This window comes from Schistocerca nitens, chromosome 3 (genome assembly GCF_023898315.1).
Source record: "Schistocerca nitens isolate TAMUIC-IGC-003100 chromosome 3, iqSchNite1.1, whole genome shotgun sequence".
NCBI classification, from domain to species: Eukaryota; Metazoa; Arthropoda; class Insecta; order Orthoptera; family Acrididae; genus Schistocerca; species Schistocerca nitens.
In genome coordinates, this window is record NC_064616.1 from 86,948,282 (window position 1) to 86,969,597 (window position 21,316).

General features: G+C 36.1%; 1 protein-coding gene across 2 annotated transcripts in view; it reads left to right on the plus strand.

Annotated features, from left to right (window-relative positions):
• The first annotated feature begins 4,239 nt into the window (after window positions 1-4,239).
• LOC126248059 (uncharacterized) overlaps window positions 4,240-21,316 on the plus strand; it is a 551,905-nt gene continuing 534,828 nt past the window's right edge. For both annotated transcript variants that reach the window (XM_049948697.1, XM_049948699.1), the window contains exons 1-2: window positions 4,240-4,376; window positions 4,627-4,895. In XM_049948697.1, the coding sequence (XP_049804654.1) occupies window positions 4,687-4,895 (209 nt within the window). In that variant the 5' untranslated portion in view covers window positions 4,240-4,376; window positions 4,627-4,686. The remainder of the gene's footprint in view (window positions 4,377-4,626; window positions 4,896-21,316) is intronic.

Here is a 21,316-nt window from a genome sequence, read left to right on the forward strand (position 1 = left end):
TGAATATGAAATTCTCTAAATTCTCCACATTGTTTAAATTGAACTTTGAACAGGCATTTCCAAAAGTATGCATGTCTGTGTCAACATCTCACAAAAACAGATGAATAACATCAGGTATTAAGATGTCCTCTCAAACACTTAAACACCTCAGTTCCATGAAAAAGATTCGCAATGATCCAGAATTCTTAAATTTCTATCATAGGTTCAAAAAGATCTATAGGAAGCTGCAGATTGCTGCAAAAAAGTCATTTAATGACAAAATAATATACAATGCAGAGAATAAAAGCAAAGCAGTCTGGGATGTTATAAAAAAGGAAACGGGGAGACGCAAACAAATGCAGAATAATATACTGCTAAGGGAGAGGGATAAAGTAATAAATGACCCACAGCACTTAGAAAACTATGTGAAGGACCATTTTTCAAGTATTGGAGAGAAATTACAGCAAAAATTCCCCCAAACAAATATAACACCTGTAAATAATGTTGCACTAAATACAATGATGTTACTCCCAACCACAGAGAATGAAGTCAGTAAAACAATTCAAAAACTAAAAAATAAAAATTCAGTAGGCTTAGATGAAGTACCTATGTGTGTACTGAAACAATGCATAGGGATTATACAAGGCCCCTTACCAAACATAATAAATGAATCCTTCACATCAGGGACATTTCCAGAGCATTTAAAACAGGCAAGAGTTGTACCTTTGCTTAAGAAAGGTAATGCAGAAGACATAGAAAATTACTGGCCCATTTCCCTGCCGTCATCATTCTCAAAAATAATAGAAGCAATTATGAAAGAAAGATTAATGAATCACCTGAATAAATACAATCTTTTAAGTGAATCACAGTTTGGTTTCCGAAGTGACGGATTCAGCCATAGTAGAATTCACAAAAGCTGTACTTGATGCTCTTGATAAAGATGAGTGTGTCGCAGGCATATTTTTGGATCTTTCAAAGGCGTTTGATACACTTGACCACAAGATTCTGTTAAATAAATTAGAAGCATTAGGAATAAGAGGGGTAGCTAATGACTGATTTCGAGCATGCCTAACAGAGAGGGTACGAACAGTGGAGATAACACATACTTCAAATAGATCCAAACATTTATTAAACCACTTATCAGAACCAAAATACATTAATATAGGGGTTCCGCAAGGTAGCATATTAGGCCCAATAATGCTCCTGATATACATCAATGACTTTCCCAGTAGTGTTACTCATGCTGGAAAAATACTCTTTGCTGATGACAGCAATATTATAGTCTTTGAGAAAACAAGAGAATTCCTTGCCAAGAAAGCAAATGAAACTCTAAAGGAAGTTTATGATTGGTCAATAAGTAATAAAGTGACATTGAACACAAAGAAATCTAATGACGTGAATTTCAGTTTGAAGCAGAAAAATGACAATGTTAAATTAAATGTAGATGGCACCTCTACAGACTGTGTAACAAATGCAAAATTTCTAGGAATGAATATTGATTCTCAGTTGAAGTGGTGTGAACACACAAAGGTACTTGCAAACAGAATTTCATCAGCATGTTATGCCCTTAGAATCCTATCATCAGTGTGTAACATGCAGTGTCTTTTAGTTACATATTATTCATATGTACACTCAATTCTTAGCTATGGAATTCTTTTTTGGGGAACAAATGCACAGAATATGAATTCAATTTTCAAACTCCAGAAAAGAGCCATAAGAATAATGACCAAAAATTCTAGTAGAGCTCATTGTAAAGATCTGTTCAGAACACTGGGGATTTTAACTGCTCCATGTGAATACATTTACCAGTCTGTTGTAAACATCAAAAATAACATTGGTAATTACTGCACAAACAGCTCTGTCCATGACCATGCAACAAGAGATAGACTCAACTTAGATTTACCAAGAAAAAATAAACATAAAACTCAAAACAGCAGTTTCTACCAAGGAATAAAACTGTACAATAAATTATCAAAAGAGATTAAAGAAATTGCCAAAATACACCTATTTAAAAAGGCAGCTAAAAATTACATGTAATGCAATACATTTTATACGTTGAAGAATTAATTAGCTAAAACAGAGTAGGGGTTTGATAAAAAAATGTTATGAAAATAAATAATAATAATAATGATTATAAAACATCCAACATTCCACATAACACCTTCACTTTATGTTTTTTTCCTTCTTTTTCTCCTTTCTAGAAATACTTACTTTCAGGCAATGCATAGCACAATACTAACATCTTTTCCTATTTCTGAGCTCAACATCTCATTCATTAGAGAGGGATGCTGACTCAGTTTTTCAGGATAGCAAATGGGTACAGAAAATGGCCCAGAGATCACCAGTGTGTGTGTGTGTGTGTGTGTGTGTGTGTAGTAAGGTAGGGGTGGAGAGAGTAGAAGGGGTTGGTGGGCGCACGACAGCAAGGTCTTTAGCGCCCATTGTGTGTAGTGAGTGAAGTGTTATGAAACAATGTGTGTATAGTGTGTGCAGTGACTTATAGTGAGATATGAGTGAACAATGTGGCATTACATTAGTTAATACGTTATTTGTAAAAAAGTATTGTATACCAGGAGCAAATCTAATGATTGTTTCTAACTATAAGTCTGTAAATATATGTGTATACAAATTAACTTATTTTAAATTGATCTAAATTTGTAGATACTTTGACATGTCCTATATCCTTGTAAAAAGATATCTACGAATGAATAAAGCTACTACTACTACACTCTTCAACTTGCCGTTCCATTCAAATCAACTGTAAAATACCTTGCGTCACTTTGGACCGATGACCACCACGTCGATGACGTCCATAAGAAGACGACCAACACCCTTTATCCGCTTATAAACGAGCGTTTAGCTCTCTCCACTGCTTGTGGTTTTCAAATTTGTAGGTCTTCCATCCGGCCTGTAATGGACTATGCTTTTCCTGTTTGGTGAACAGCTGTGAAGACTCATCTCACCAAACCACAACGCCTCCAAAACAAAGCTCTACGACGGATATGTTATGTACCAAGGAACTTCCCAGTGGAGTGTCTACACTATGCAGCAGATGAGAAACTCGGACTTCACAAATTTAAAGAGCACGAAATGAAGTTTGACAACAAGGCGAGAACTTCCCAAAGCCCTTTGGTCCGCAGCTTTCGAAGGCGCAACGATGTTGCCGACCGCTACACGCGGCCCGAGGTGCTGCTTGACAGAGAAGCTGAACTCGCAGTCAAAACCTACTTCTTAGCACAACGCGGACACATTCAAACACGAGAAGCGATAAATGAACAATATGACACTGAATAGTAGGCAATATACACCCAGTTGCGACAGCACTATAGTATAAGGCAATATCCCCTAGAGACGATGCTTGCTTGGCCTTAGAACGTATGGGAAGGCGTCGTTCTGTTTCTACATTTTTCACAAGTCTTAAAGCAATACTTCGATCAGTTCCTAAAGATTAGTTCTTTATGCATTAGAGCGTTAAATGAGGCACCATACCATAGCTCTGCTATCCGCAGTTAGTGGTCTCGCGGTCGCGTTCGCGCTACACGAGCCCGGGTGCCGGGTTCGATTCCCGTCGGGGTCAGAGACTTTCACCTGCCTAGAGATGACTGGGTGGTTGTGTTGTTCTCATTATTTCATCGTTATTGATGAGAGGAGCGAGATTGGACTGAGCAACGGTTGGGAAATTGTACGGGCGCTGATAACCGCGCAGCTGGGCGCCCCACAAACCAAACATCATTATCATCTTAACTCTATTGCACAAATTACAGTTTTTCTATTATGTACTCTAGAAACTATACGTTCCCTAAATTACACACTGTCTGTAAATTCTCACAAAGTGACGGAAAGTCTAACCTGCAGTATTTCATGTTTTCAGACAGTTATTTTCCAGATTCATGCCGTAAGAGTACAGTCGAGTCTTCATTAACTACACAGTTTAAACAAAATTCGTTTAAGAAAGGGAATATATTAGTGATAAAAACAAGTGTAATTATATTTTTATTTATGAAATAGATATTAAGCTTAAATATAGACATCAATTTTGTTTCGTTTTTGTTTTCTTATATGCGAAACCCAATAGTTACTAGCCGCATTTGTCTTTGTTACGTCTACATATGTATCTGATCTGCTTGCATAGCCACGGTATGGATTGTTTTGACTAACACGAGAGCGATGAAACTTCAATAGCGCGGTGTAAACAACTCATGCTGCCAACTACACCCTGCCCCGTATACGTCAGAGACCTTGTTGTTGTGGCGTGTCGATCTCAGCATGAACTGTGTGATGTTATCTGTGTCATCTGTCATTCGAGCGAGGTTAGGGAGGTGGAACATATATGCGGTACGTGAGGAAATGGAAGGTGTGAAAGATGAATAGTGAAGAGAAAGGAGGCAACGAAAAGCGTGAGTAATGATTTATTAATCAAATTACATGTCAGTATGTGGGATCAAATTAGAATGGCTGTGCATTAGAAATAGCTTGTGTTCGAAGAGCTTTCAAAAGACGTTTCCTTTCATATGTTTACATGCTGTAGAAGCGTGTATAGCGAAGTAATATACTGCTTCAAGAAATTATTATGTAAATTTTGCGTAAGAAGGGTCAGACACTGAACGGTAGTTACACCTTTTATACTCAAAAGGTCTTTCATTGCAGGATGACCTGACTTCACGGAAGAAAAGTGAACTAATAACTGTATGTGTGGTAGGATACCAAATGTCAGGCGGTCCGTACCACCCCTCTGAAAATCCGGGGTCAGAAGGAGCACCTGGAGATGGTGCTCTTCAGCCACGCAATCCACTACTGTGTTTTCTATGTGATGACTATTATAGTGAGCCATGTTTGCTTGCTTGTTACCACACCTTCTGTGCAAGATGTCTAAGAGGGAGAGAGACAGATTCAAAAATATCGTGCCCATTATGTGGGTAAGTATATTGTTTTGTAGCGCCCAATAGTTATATAGTTATAGAAATATTTTTCTCCTTTTAAAAACTCTTTTAGTAAACATTTTTGAAGTTTGGCGTCATGTTCTACCAGTATGAAATTAATGTAAATTTTATTTTGTATTAGTGTGGGTGGATTTATAAGGCATATTGTAAATGTGGTACTTTAAATACTGGCAGTACCACATTCAGTAACATTGTTGTTACTGATCTGCCTAATGAGGTAATAGGAAAAAAAACTCTTGGTTATATAGAAAATTTTCTGTGAAGCTGAGATTTTTTGTTGAGGTGTTAACATTGTTGGATACTATATTGTGGCTGGTATCATTCTAGTGGAAATAGATCACCACTACCCCAGGTTTATTGATGGAAAAATTGCTAGTACTGTGGTATTAAATCATTGTGCAGCTTGCCATTCCGTAATAACCAACTTTATACAAGTGATTGACTAAAACCTTAAATTTTCACAGGCAAGCTTTTGTCTGTAACCACCAATGATGGCTTTTCATTTAGGGTGTAAGGTTTTAATGACTTCATAAATTTAATGGTGCATAGTTGAGTTTATTTTGTCAAAACTAGTTGGAATTTTCATGCACAGTGTACTTGACATTTGTAATAATAGGACCATACAGACTGTAACAGCTCCATTCAGTTTTCATTTTGTTCTATGATGATAAATAACTGTATTGCTGAAGAGTTTTTTTTCTAATAAGGGATAACTGTAACTGGCACTAACATTGTGGGTTTTGTTAATGTTTAGTTCTGTTAAATAATTTAGTATGGCTGCATTAGGGGACCTATACTAAATTTGCTGTCAGTAGATCTTGAGCAGATAAACTACAAAGTACCACACTTACCAGAAGTTGTATTAGCAATTTTGAAATGTTATTGCTAGTTGTCTTCTGATTTTTCAGAAGCTAATGTCTTATTTCTAGAAAGTTAATTTTACTTAGTTATGAAAGTAGTTTTGTAAACTTGTGTTTGTGACCTCCATAGGCAATGGATTCATTGTTGATTATTTTTCTGCTGTGAGTTTTGCATTTTCTCTAACAATATTTCAAAAACCTGATCACCAATAACTTAAGGTGCTTTAACTTGAAAGAATTAAACTGCCATTATCAGGGTTAATGGTATTAGTCAGTTAATGGCATCATATAGCAATTTTACAGCACTGACTTTCCATTCATGGCTATTTTATAATTGGAGTGCTCACTTGATATTCCACTAGAAGAGCCATTTTGCAATTAGTTATGTGCTCACGTAATAAATGAACATTGCTAGTTCCACATTATACATGTTTTCTGTTTGTCACAGCTATCTATCTTTTAGGCAAGGCTGTCAAAAATCTTGATAGACCCACTGTCATCCATGAATCTTCATTTTTATTCTGCCCAAACTACTTTAGGGTACATTAGGATCATGGATAATCAAAGGATGGCATGGTGAAAGGTAATGTTGCAAGATAGTACAACAGATGTATTGTCAGTATGTCTTCATGTTTAAGATTTAAAAGATCAGTAATCATTTTATGCTGAAGTCTCAAAGGAGAGATTAGGGGAAGGATTCACCCCAAACCTGGTCTCCCTCTGGCTTTGAAAATGCTGCTCTTCAGTTGCTTCTTTTGTAGAAAATGGCAGTCTTCATTGTTGTTTAAAATATTTATCTATGATGCTGGGAGTAGAAATTGTGATATAGGGAAGGAATTAGCTTTAAGGAAATTCCCATCCAGTGCCTATAATAAAATGACTACTTTATTCCTCATGATTTCACTGTTGTGCTGAGTGATAGGTAATTGTTGTTTATCCTGGCATTCACAGTAATCATTTATTTGCTTACTACAGTTTCCTTAATAGATAAAAAATTTCAAGGCATCAAATACTTTCATACTTGTTAAGCAACAAATTTGCTGCTTGGTATACTTGCTAGAGCGACTGAATTAATTCAGGAGTCACTCGCTTTGTTGTTCTTGTGTTATGATTATTGCAGATAGTGATAAGAGAATCACGTACCAATGAAAAGTCCTGTACAAATAACCAGTAAAATCTGTGGACAGCTACTCTCAGTTAAAAGTAACTAGGCACTATTAGTGGACATCAGTGTGATATGTGCACCATTTGCCTTTGTGACAGCTTGAATTCTGCTGTGGACACTTTGTGAGGTGTGTGATTTGTTTGTAGAGGGATGACAGGCCTATTATTTCTAAAGAACGAAGACCAGAAAAGGTACTGATGTTGGACACTAGGTTCTGAAGTCAACCTTCTCTTATCCCAGACATGTTCCATTGGGTTCAGGTTGGGACTCTGGTCGGGTCAGTTCATTGCAGGAATGTTATTGGGAAAAAATTCTGACAAATGCTGTTTTGTGAGAATGCATTGCCGTGCTCAAACAACCAACCATTCTCCATATGGTTCCTCTAATGTACGCAGTAAACAACACAGTAAACTATATTCATACCCTTCATTTAGTGTCTTAAGTCCAATAAGGGGTCCACACCTCCAAACCATACCACTGCCTTCTCTGTATGTCTGTGTTAGCAATACTTATGGTAGCAACAAATTTTCTCCAGAAATTTGCCAAACTCACTCCTCTATAGGATTACCACGGAGTATAGTGTGTGTCATCACCCCAGTCAGCCACTGTCCAGTGGCATAGCTCTTTAGACCACCAGTCATTGCTTAAAAATTGACTTCAGAAATGCTGTTTAAAGAGCTCTTCAGCCATTTTCTGCCATTTATTTTTATTTTTTAAACTTGCTGAGTAGTCATTGCTAGTTGGACTGGTAGTAACACTTCAAAACTCTGATTCCTTCTGCTGGTATCATTTGATTTGTTTAGTCACACTTTCAGTGCTTGACAGGCCGTGTTCTTCAGTACATGAGGTTCGTCTGGTCTTTGATTGGATGTGGTTGTTCCAGTGTTTCCACTTGTCATATCACCTACAATTGACTTTCGTAGCTTTAAAAGGATTGAAACATGTTGAATGAAATGTTGCTGCAGATAACATCCAATGGCTGGTTCACATTGTCATTGAGATTCCCTAATTGGCACATTCTGCTGTTAATGCTTCTGGTGGGTCTGCCACTTGTGACATCTTGTAGTTAACTCTGAATTATGTAGGTGTGTCTGGTTACTTTTGATCGAGCAATATATGTTAAATGTTACGATGAAGCAATGTATGGAGTCTGTTGCCTAAGCCAATAGCTGCTGATGCTGACACTGGGAGAATTCAGTTGTACTTATTAAAACTGCTCCTATTAGTTTGAAGAAAGTGAATTGGAAAGCTATTAAAGATCATTTTAAGTTGGCCAGTACCTCAGGTGTTTCATATTGTATGTGTTAGGTGCTTTGGTAAACATACTGTAGGTCAGGTGTGGTTTTAGTGCAATTGTTAATTAGGCTACATTATTCTTTAACTTTATAGTTGAATTCAGTATTGCTTCTGTTGACAAATTGACAGAAAGTTCATCTTCATCATAGCATTATCAACTGAGCTCAGTGCTTGTAATTGTTCAGGATGTTGTAAAAATTAGTCTTGATGTAGCCTAAGAAGGGAAAAAAGTGATCACATCTGAAACATTGGTCATAATGTGGTAGATACTCTCATAATGAGAAATTGTCATGCAAAAATTAAGGAATTTACAGTAACCTGATGGTGTACATTCTTCCTGGAAATGTCTAGCAGTTTTCATTTTCATCAGGAAGTATCTTCAAATATATTGAGGCGCTGTGTGTTCACTGTTCTGAGAGAGGAAAAAAAAACTGCTGCAGTGTGACAATATTTCCTCGTGTTTTAACCATTGATGGTTTTTCATTACACCAGTCTATTGCTCATATCAAATTTTTGAGTAATGTGTTGTTCCCACATGTGTGATAACAAAGCTTCAACTCCTTTCACACACACACACACACACACACACACACACACACACACACACACACACACACACACACACACACACACACTCACTCTGGCACTTATGGCTGCTGTGAAGCTTCATGAAATAATGGGCTGATCTCCCTGGCCGTCAGAGGATAACTACCATATATAGTATGAAAATTCTTATATGGTGTTAAATTTTAGAATGTTTGTGGAAATCAGTATGGGTGCTACCAGTGACAGCAGGTTTTAGAACTGAATCAGTGGTGCTGTTCTGAGAATATGAACTCGGTGCATTTTGCTAAAACGACACTCAAATCGGCTGTAAGTTGTCTCGATAAATTTAATAAGTCCTCAAAATACTTTTCATATTAAGACATGTTAATTCAGGTGTATCAGCTGGTCATCATAAAATACTTAAAGCCAATTTCCATAGTGGAATTAGTACTGACCTCTTGTATTACATTTTAACTGGCCAGTACAGTGAGGACTTCATGTTATGTTAGGAGACAGGACACGAGGTCCTGTATGTGAAGTGACTGAAAACACACATCGAAATCTCCACATTTCTCATTCTTTGCTATGTGAAGCTCTCCAAATTGACGAGGTCCAGTCCACTGGTCATTTCCCCAACACTTGTCGTAAAGCGTGATCTCCATTTTGATGCCTCTTATATTGTTCCTGCATTTGTAAATAAGTTATGTATTTCTGAGATGTTAATGGGGCTTGAAAGTCAATTTTTACAACTTAGTGTAAGCTGACATGTTATATTATGTATTTTGAGATTTAGAATACTATATACTAATCAAATGAGAATTGTTAACTTTTGCTCAGATTCAGAAAGTTCTTATTCATGTGGATGTCTGTAAGGGAATAATTAAAGTGCGCTTGGAACACTTGATTTTTTATTTATTCTTCAGTACCAGATTTTTAGCTACTTAGATTTATTATTTTATATATTTATCTTTTTAAATTTTAATGTGATATGCTGTCTTATACTTTCGTGAATTTTTGTTAATTTGTTTGTGAAATAAATTATTTGCTATGTTTCTTTTTGTTTGCTTCACTTTAATTTCCTTGAGATGCCTGATGCAATTCTTTCCCACCAATTCCTTACTGTTACAGTTTCTATATGCTTTACAAATTTTAAGCGAATGCATTAAGAGTTACCAATAACAACAAAATTGCTTAAATTTAAAACGTGTAGGTACTTCAGTGTGCTAAATGGTTTTGTTTCATTTTACATCAATTACTTAGGAGCAAGATCTTGAAGTAAGATTTTGATGGCCCAGAAATCTGAGAGAATTTGGAAACATTCTTCATACAGGATAAAAAGTAGTAATACAACAAAATTATTCTGCTAAAAAATCTGCTACTTAATGTAAATTAGTGTATACAGAATTTCAGCAGCACAGTAAAATCTTCAGATGCTTAAATAAGTCGTTCTTTAACAGTAAGGTTGTAGTTAAACATGACAGCTGGTTATGTTGCCACTGTAAAAATGAATGTGGTGTTGACAAGTAGCATTAAATCGCCTAACAGTATAAGTGATACTACCATCAGAAAGTTACATCAGTGTTAGCAATGAATGACTAATGCTATGTTGAGCTAATTTAATGAAATACAGAAATATAGACCTCAAAGTTAATTTGTAATGTGGGGAAGATAACAATGTCAACTGGAAGAGCATGTTAAAACATATTTGGAAGCATGATGCATGAGTTCTAGTAAAGCAACTATTACTTTTTGTTCAGTTGTTTTCTGCACTTGGTGTTAATGTTATGCAATGGTGTAAAATTTATGGCATGGCTACTGTATCGTCATTGGTGACATTCACATATCATGGGGAACTGTTTGGCAAGGTGATGCATACTCTCTTCGGGTCGACAGAAGCGTCCGATCCCAAGCGTCGGCTTTGACCCGTGACGTAAGGGTGTTGTGTGTGATGTCATGACGGCGCGGAGTTTGGTTTGAGTGTGGCTGTCTCCAGTTCTGTTTTATCTTATTTTGTTTACTTTTCTGATCTGTTTGTTCTATCTCGTGAGATTTTTTTTTAAAAGACAAAAAACACTAATCAGCTACTGAAGCATCTTTATCTTCTATGGGTTGCAGGGGTTACGACCCTTGGGGAGGTGGGTGGGTATTCATGCATGGCTGTCTTCACTTACACGTTGTAGCTACGCAAGGCGTCTAAATTTCTTTATATTTAGTTTGCCCCCCACCCAAAACACCCCATTTCCCGCGCTTGTCCCGTTAGTGTCATTAGGCTTCTTGTGGAAAGTGTGTGTGTTTGTTTTTGTTTCCGCCATATTTGTGACGTCATGGGTCAAAGCAGACGGGTGGGATCGGACACTTCCGTATTTCCCTCTCTTCTGCAAGTGTGTTGTGTGTGTAGACAGTTTGATTTGAAGAACAACCTATAGCCTGTTCAAGAAAATGTCATGAAGTGAAGTGGATGAAGTTGAAGTAATTTAATGGAAACCAGGGAAACTCTTTCTTTGAATCCAACATCTCATGTATTTACATTGTGCTACTTAACTAGAAAGGGTTGTTTGTGACAGTAATAAGGACTTGAAGCACACAAGGGTGCTAATAAAATGTTTGTGCAGGGTCATACAGAAAAACATCTGATAAGATAATTACTTTGTCATAAATGGAAATGTTTAAAAACATTTATGCATTTAAACATTATGAAGTAAGAATTGGTTGTCTGAAGTGAAGTATCATAACTTTTGGTTACTGCAGATGATTCAGGATAAATGCTGTTCTGAGAAGTGATTTGTAGTGTCATAAACTGCAAGAAATATAAATTCAACTGACACATTGTAAAAGGTTTGTAATAACCCTTAGGACTTGGTTCAAAAAATGAAACTGGATTTTCTGTGTTCAGAAACTGTAACAGTTTACATCGTATAAATACTTTGAATTTATCAGGCAGAAGCACTAGACAGTTTTTACATAGTCTATCTCCACATAACTTTCTCCATGGGGTGCCATAGTATCCTAGCACTAGCCCTGCAGCCAGAGAAATTTGCCTGAAACTGAGAACTGCAGAGGCCTAGTTATTGGTATGGCCTTCCAAGTTAGATCCCAACAGATGAACCAGAAAATTACCCAGTGTTGCACTGTTTGTCCTGTGCACCTTAACCATTCACAACATAGCCCTAAGAGACAGTGACCCAAGCAGGTGTTAGATTATTAAAAGGCACAGGACTAATAATAACTGTCCAGCTTCTCAGACAGCATGGTGAGTAGACATCTGCAACCTTGCAGACAGAGCACATTACTTTCTGGGATAGAAAACTGACACTACCATAACAGGATGACCCTCTGCCATAGCATGTTCAGAAAGTGAACTGGTTGTGTGGATATCTTAGATGGTTAGAACAATTGGAGTTGGCCTGAATTATGTGTATGTCCTGCTCTGCACAGGACTTCCCTCACTCAACTGTTTGGGCCTTGCAGGCTAGTGTACCAAGGGTACGTCTGGCAAAGTCCCTATTGCCAAATGAGTTCAAGAGATGTTAAAGCATATCAGAAGTAGTGGACAGGGGGAATTCTCACCACACTGGGCACAGCCAGCTACTCTTGCATCTGCATTTTGGTGCTCAAAGTGTGGTAAAAAACAAAATTGGTATTGAACTGAATAACTAGATTATTAGGATATCAAAGGTGTAAAGAAAGGAAGAGGATGAGATAGAGCTTCAATCAGCAAATTTCTATGTGGCACAATTTGTACTAAGTAACTTTCATTATAATTTTGAAAATTTAAATTACTGCTACTAAAGGAATCTGATAAGTTAGAACAGTACTAGAAAGAAGATACTAATTAAAAATAGTAAAAACTTTGTTTCAACAGTCTCTAATGAAATTTTAGATCTTAGGAGATACTACAACGCAAATTTAATGCAAAAATGGTAGAACTTCCAATATCAGGAATGATAAAGGAGGCATTCTAGTGCAATTTGCTGAGAACAAAGCGTACATCCTAAACACATTTTTCAAGATCAACCTTTGCAGAAAATGGAATTAAAACTGTGATTGACTGCGTGCCGTCAAAGAACACATTTTGCATAGTGTGTCTACCTTACACCTGATTCTGGATTTCTGGTCACGACAGGTAAAGAAAATTGGACACTGTCCAATTCACTGATTAATAAAATGTATGAAAGGGAAATGCCAATTAAAATTAACTAATTTAAGCCACTAGAGAATAAAAACTGTGGCCTTGTGAGAAATTGTACAGTAACAGATATTATACTGGAAACAGCTTGAGGTGAAGTAAAACTGAGCATGTTTGGCTGTCGTGTCTTTGAGGACACGACATAGATGAAATGCTAGAAGTGTGTAAAAAGCTCCATAGAATTATCTAAAACAAAAGTATTCAGTAAAGTTTGAGATGTCTGATAGTATGGGAGAATAAGGGAGGCATTGGAGAGCAACCAGAGTACAAAGAAAACAAAACACACTTGGGTTTGGTAGACATAGCACACCGGTCACATGGCAGTTACAACAAACTGGGAAACCATACTAAAGGTTTCTATAGATTTTTCAAAACTATATGGTGGACCAAAGAAACGCCCTTAGGTGAGACTGAATGCTTTCTTCAAGTACTACCAGAAGAATGGTAAGCAATTTGGCACAGAGAGAAACCACTTGGAAACAATGGAATACCTAAAGAACTATAGTCACATTACATATTTTTCTTTGTATGTAAGATTTTTACAAAAACTGTTACCAATTTAGAACCAGCAGAAGAAAAGCTGCGCTTATAAGTAGTACAACACAGTGGATCTTCTACAGTTTGTGTGGGTTTTATAGACTATAAGAAAATATTTGACTATCACAGTAGGTCTTGACAACTAACGAACAGTCTATCGACGTCAACTCCAATTTTATTTCAGAGGAAGAAGTTGGGCAAAGGGACTAAGTTTCATCAAAATTGTTTCTTGATGCCTTTGCAGAGATCTACAAAGCATTGAAATGAGATGGAGAAATACACACACACAAATTTTGACAGCCTTTGGTTTGCAGGTGTCATTGTAATTTTTGTTATCTAGTATGATTTATGCAGAGAATGGAGGAATTGAACAGCACAAGTGCAAAAGTATGTGGGAAGATTAATTACAATAAGACCAAAATGTTACAATGAGTAAGCCAGTGGGATAATGGTAAAGGTTAATAATAAAGTTAGAGAAGTAGTTAAATTTGTATACTTAGGAAAAACAATCAGGTGGTGGACACTTAGGGAAATAACTGAGTGAAAATGATTTGGAGTTAATTTATGAACATGAATGCTTTATTCAGAAGTGAATACCCGATATGACATGAACAGAAAGTCTACAACCAGTGAATACTGTCATTGTTAGCTAATGGAAGTGACACAGATGTTAACTGCTCATATTATTAGGGTTGCCTAATAATGGAAAGGTGCATGTTGTGCATTAAAAGAAGGTACAACAACAACTGGATAGGAGGAAAGACAGTTGTTCAGAATGGAATATCTACTGTTATGAAACTGAAATGTAAATGTGCTGGGCATTCAGTATTGTTGAATGGGAGACGAGCTAAGGAAATTCTGTGTTGGATTCCTCATGACAAGACCAGTCGTACAGGATGCCCTAATGGATAAATGGATGGTGGTGGTTAAATTTGACATTTATAAATATTGTGCTGTGAACATACCCAGTATCCAGTTAGCTTTCTCTGACTGCATTTCGTGCTGTTTCTTGTATTCTTCTTAGGCTAAGAATCTACTTTTTGCATCCATTGGCAGGATTTGATAGTTTTTGGTAAACACAAAATCCCAACTTCTAACAGTCCTTTACTCACACACAAAAATCGTGGTGTACAGAAATTTCAGGATATATGGTGACAAAGTTTGGACAATGGATTCAGCACTGAAAGAATGTTGAATTCAGTGTCTCACCAGTTGGACCTGCATCTTAAAGATTCCTCAAATTTCTCAAGACAGAACTTTGGTGGACCAATATTTTCAGTGAAACTATTTCTGATTCTCAGAACAACAAAGTAGGAAGAGTTATTTGTATGTAATTATTTCATGGGTTTTTATACTTTGACCCAACTATAAATGTGCTTAAAGAAGGCAGTTCATGTGGACATTGGTTTGAACACTGAAAGTTTTAGCTTTTTCCTGTTGCAAGTTTTATGCATTTACCCTCATTACACCAATGAACTAACTTACCCTGCTAAGTTTCTACCGCTTAATGTGAGATTTTATCATGACACTATTGCTATTTTTCATATACAGAAAGTATTACAGTAATAATACAAAAAACTTTTATAGGTACCATCTATTGAAAGACGTATAGAGAGAATAGTTTGTACACTCCTGTGTGTGCTAATGGGAGTGTAGAAGCAGCAAGAAAAAAAAAGTGGGAAAAGTTAACTTAAATTTCATTCGCTTTAGATTTTTCATAAATTCTATCACACAAAATGAATAAGAACTAATTTGTATGACAGCAATGAACAGTCTTTATCCTTACCTCTCTTCCCCAATAGAAATAAATAAATTCACATAAAACTATACTTTTATAGTGTTTTAAATCTAACAAAAATGGAAAACCTGGGGTAATTAAATGACTTTAATAGTATGTGGTGAAGCATCTTACACAAAGCAAACTTAATGTGAATGAGGCAGTTTGTACCTTATTGTGACAAATTGCTAAGAATTGCAAAATGTTACCCAGATTTCCTAGTATTTTCCACTTTGAGAATGGTTTTATTGCAAACTGTATTAACAATGCAGTTTAACTTGTAGTGACACATCTTAAAATTTACTAAGTGGATGCTGTATGTACTATTGTGTCCAGTTCAGATAGTTCATAGTTTATGCAGCAGTTGTCTGATAAACTGTTGTAATTTGTTACCATCATTGAGAGCAATGTGAAGGGTTTGATTTGTAAGTGGTAACAAAGTGTGTGGCAACAAACTAGTTTGATGGTGCTTTTGGAGTGATAGGAACTGTGGAATGTACAATCTGTACCAGGTCCTAAAACAATGATTGGGTTGTGTGTAAGTGTAATTGAAGTCACAAAATGAATTTAAAAAAAAGAAAACCTGTAGAAGTGTTTCAGCTGGAACTGACTACAGAAGTTATTTACGGATTGGTGTCTCATTTATTTTTAGGAATACTTTCTTTTTGGCTGCACATCGAGAAAGTGTAAGGTGACTCAGCTGTGTCTGTGGGTGAAAAATAATGAGAATGCTTTTTCCATTTGAATGTGGTTTGTCTTGTTCTCTGTAAAAAAATAATTGTTAAAATGACATGACATTGTTCCATTATTATTATTATTTCTTTACTTTCTCAGACGTTAAGTCTGGTTAAGAATGGAGTGACGCGGACCTTTATCAAGCGTCACTTCCTTTTTGCTGTACGGTACATGTTATATTGCATTTAGGAACTTTCGGGTAATTGAACATGTATCAATAATTACGGATTTCTGTAATTGTATATATATGTTAGGATGCAGCTGTATTGCATTGATGTATTGGTGGATATTGTGTGGTATGACTCCTGTAGTTGATAGTATAATTGGTATGATGTCAACTTTATCCTGATGCCACATGTCTTTGACTTCCTCAGCCAGTTGGATGTATTTTTCAATTTTTTCTCCTGTTTTCTTTTGTATATTTGTTGTATTGGGTATGGATATTTTGATTAGTTGTGTTAATTTCTTCTTTTTATTGGTGAGTATGATGTCAGGTTTGTTATGTGGCGTTGTTTTATCTGTTATAATGGTTCTGTTCCAGTATAATTTGTATTCATCATTCTCCAGTACATTTTGTGGTGCATACTTGTATGTAGGTACGTGTTGTTTTATAAGTTTATGTTGTAAGGCAAGCTGTTGATGTATTATTTTTGTGACATTGTCATGTCTTCTGGGGTATTCTGTATTTGCTAGTATTGTACATCCGCTTGTGATGTGATCTACTGTTTCTATTTGTTGTTTACAAAGTCTGCATTTATCTGTTGTGGTATTGGGATCTTTAATAATATGCTTGCTGAAATACCTGGTGTTTATTGTTTGATCCTGTATTGCAATCATGAATCCTTCTGTCTCACTGTATATATTGCCTTTTCTCAGCCATGTGTTGGATGCGTCTTGATCGATGTGTGGCTGTGTTAGATGATATGGGTGCGTGCCATGAAGTGTTTTCTTTTTCCAATTTACTTTCTTCGTATCTGTCGATGTTATGTGATCTAAAGGGTTGTAGAAGTGGTTATGAAATTGCAGTGGTGTAGCCGATGTATTTATATGAGTGATTGCCTTGTGTATTTTGCTAGTTTCTGCTCGTTCTAGAAAGAATTTTCTTAAATTGTCTACCTGTCCATAATGTAGGTTTTTTATGTCGATAAATCCCCTTCCTCCTTCCTTTCTGCTTAATGTGAATCTTTCTGTTGCTGAATGTATGTGATGTATTCTGTATTTGTGGCATTGTGATCGTGTAAGTGTATTGAGTGCTTCTAGGTCTGTGTTACTCCATTTCACTACTCCAAATGAGTAGGTCAATATTGGTATGGCATAAGTATTTATAGCTTTTGTCTTGTTTCTTGCTGTCAATTCTGTTTTCAGTATTTTTGTTAGTCTTTATCTATATTTTTCTTTTAGTTCTTCTTTAATATTTGTATTATCTATTCCTATTTTTTGTCTGTATCCTAGATATTTATAGGCATCTGTCTTTTCCATCGCTTCTATGCAGTCGCTGTGGTTATCAAGTATGTAATCTTCTTGTTTAGTGTGTTTTCCCTTGACTATGCTATTTTTCTTACATTTGTCTGTTCCAAAAGCCATACTTATATCATTGCTGAATACTTCTGTTATCTTTAGTAATTGGTTGAGTTGTTGATTTGTTGCTGCCAGTAGTTTTAGATCATCCGTGTATAGCAAATGCGTGATTTTGTGTGGGTATGTTCCAGTAATATTGTATCCATAATTTGTATTATTTAGCATGTTGGATAGTGGGTTCAGAGCAAGGCAGAACCAGAAAGGACTTAATGAGTCTCCTTGGTATATTCCACGCTTAATCTGTATTGGCTGTGATGTGATATTATTTGAATTTGTTTGGATATTAAGTGTGGTTTTCCAATTTTTCATTACTATGTTTAGGTACTGTATCAATTTAGGATCTACTTTGTATATTTCCAATATCTGTAGTAACCATGAGTGGGGTACACTATCAAAAGCTTTTTGGTAATATATGTATGCGTAGTGTAGTGACCTTTGTTTAGTTTTAGCTTGATATGTCACCTCTGCATCTATTATCAGTTGCTCTTTACATCCTCGTGCTCCTTTGCAACAGCCTTTTTGTTCTTCATTTATAATTTTGTTCTGTGTTGTATGTGTCATTAATTTCTGTGTAATGACTGAAGTTAATATTTTGTATATTGTTGGTAGGCATGTTATGGGATGATATTTAGCTGGGTTTGCTGTGTCTGCTTGATCTTTAGGTTTCAGATAGGTTATTCCATGTGTAAGTGTATCAGGGAATGTGTATGGGTCTGCAATGTAACTTAAATAATTTAGTTAGATGTGAATGTGTTGAGGTGAACTTCTTTAGCCAGAAATTTGCTATTTTATCATTTCCAGGGGCTTTCCAATTGTGCGTAGAATTAATTGCTTGGGTGACTTCATGTTGCAAAATTATCACTTCAGGCATTTGTGGTATCATATTGTATGAGTCTGTTTCTGCTTGTATCCACCGTGCATGCCTGTTATGTTGTACCGGGTTTGACCATATGTTGCTCCAGAAGTGTTCCATGTCTGTTATGTTTGGTGGATTGCCTATTTTAATGTGTGTGTTATTTATTGTCTGGTAAAATTTCTTTTGGTTTGTGTTGAATGTTTGGTTTTGTTTCCTTCTATTTTCACTTTTTTTGTATCTTCTAAGTCGTTTGGCCAATGCTTGTAACTTCTGCTTCTTTTCATCTAATTGCTCTATTGCTTCTTGTTGTGAGATTTTACCTAACCTTTTTCGTTTTTTTTTTTTTCTGACATTTCATTTCTTATAAATTGTGTTAGCTGTCCGATGTCTTTTCTCAGTTTTTCTATTCTGATCTGTAGCCTGTGTTGCCATGCTGGTTTTGTGGGTTTCTTCTGTGTGTTGGTTGGTTCTGATCTCTGCCTAGTGTGTATATTTAGTGTAGTGAGTGCTCCTACATAAACCAGTAGTTGTAACTCTTCCATTGTTGTATTTTCATTTATTTTGTTGTGTATGATTGTGTTGATAGTTGTTATTGTTGTTTCGACTTGTGGGTTCTTTGGTGGTCTATGCAAGAATGGTCTAATGTCTGTATTTGTGTCTTTGTATTCTATATATGTCAGCTGAAATTTTTCTTCTATATCTAACATGTGTGTCACTTCGTGTTCTATTTGTGCTTGTTCTGGTGGCTGTCTTAAGATGTCGTTTTCCTCTGATTGTTTAATTGATGTGTGTTGTTCTTTGTTTGTTTGCTCTGGGATGTTTGAGTCCATTACTGTATTTTATTCTTCTTCTGATTGCACATTATTTTGTTCTAGTATTTGTTGTACTTGTTTTTTGATGTTTTCTAATTCTGACTGGGGTATCCTGTTATTTTTGATTATTACACGGGTCTGATCAGCTAGTCGTTGTTCTGTTAAAAATTTTAATTCTGGGTATCTGGTAATAAATGTTGTGTATACTTGTGATCTGTATCCAGTTGTGTTGGTTCCTAGGTTTGTTGCTTGGTGATAACAGAACATGAGGTGTCGATTAACTTCATCTGACCATCTCATCCTCTGTCTTTGTTTTCCTTCTAGGGTGGTTGCAGGAAGCATATCCTGCAGAACACCTCTATTTGGATTTAAATCATTTTCCAGTTGGCTAGCAGTGTCGTTACCATTGTGGGCGGGCATAGGGTTCAAGCGTCATCCCCGACCATGACGGCGCTTGTCCGAGGCTTCTTTAGTTCTGTCCTGAACCAAGTAATCACACTAAAAGGGGGGTTAGCCCTATTAGTGGTTTGTTCTTTTCGTCGCCTTTTACGACTGGCAGAACATACCGGAGGCCTATTCTTTTCCCGGGCCTCCACGGGGGTTATTATTATTATTGTTATTATTATTATTGTTATTATTACTATTATTGTTATTCTTTACTTTATCAGACGTTAAGTCTGGTTAAAAATGGAAAGTGACGTGGACCTTGATCAAGCGTCACTTCCTTTTAACTGTATGGTATGTGTTATATTGCATTTTGGAACTTTCGGGTAATTGAACATGTATCAATAATTACTGATTTCTGTAGTTGTATATATAAGTTTGGATGTAGCTGTATTGCATTGATGTACTGGTGGATATTGTGTGGTATGACTCCTGTAGTTGATAGTATAATTGGTATAATGTCAACTCTATCCTGATGCCACATATCCTTGACTTCCTCAGCCAGTTGGATGTATTTTTCAATTTTTTCTCCTGTTTTCTTCTGTATATTTGTTGTATTGGGTATGGATATTTCGATTAGTTGTGTTAATTTCTTCTTTTTATTGGTGAGTATGATGTCAGGTTTGTTATGTGGTGTTGTTTTATCTGTTATAATGGTTCTGTTCCAGTATAATTTGAATTCATCATTCTCCAGTACATTTTGTGGTGCATACTTGTGTGTAGGAACGTGTTGTTTTATAAGTTTATGTTGTAAGGCAAGCTGTTGATGTATTATTTTTGCTACATTGAGCAAACAAACAAAGAACAAATCGCATCAATTAAACAATCAGAGGAAAACGAAATCTTAAGACAGCCACCAGAACAAGCACAAATAGAACACGAAGTGACTCACATGTTAGATATAGAAGAAAAATTTCAGCTGACATATATAGAATACAAAGACACAAATACAGACATTAGACCATTCTTGCATAGACCACCAAATAACCCACAAGTCGAAACAACAATAACAACTATCAACACAATCATACACAACAAAATAAATGAAAACACAACTATGGAAGAGTTAAAACTACTGCTTTATATAGGAGCACTCACTACACTAAATATACACACTAGGCAGAGATCAGAACCAACCAACACACAGAAGAAACCCACAAAACCAGCATGGCAACACAGGCTACAGATCAGAATAGAAAAACTGAGAGAGAACATCGGACAGCTAACACAATTTATAAGAAATGAAATGTCAGAAAAAAAAAAAAACGAAAAAGGTTAGGTAAAATCTCACAACAAGAAGCGATAGAGCAATTAGATGAAAAGAAACAGAAATTACAAGCATTGGCCAAACGACTTAGAAGATACAAAAAAAGTGAAAATAGAAGGAAACAAAACCAAACATTCAACACAAACCAAAAGAAATTTTACCAGACAATAGATAACACACACATTAAAATAGACAATCCACCAAACATAACAGACATGGAACACTTCTGGAGCAACATATGGTCAAACCCGATACAACATAACAGGCATGCACGGTGGATACAAGCAGAAACAGACACATACAAGATGATACCACAAATGCCTGAAGTGATAATTTAG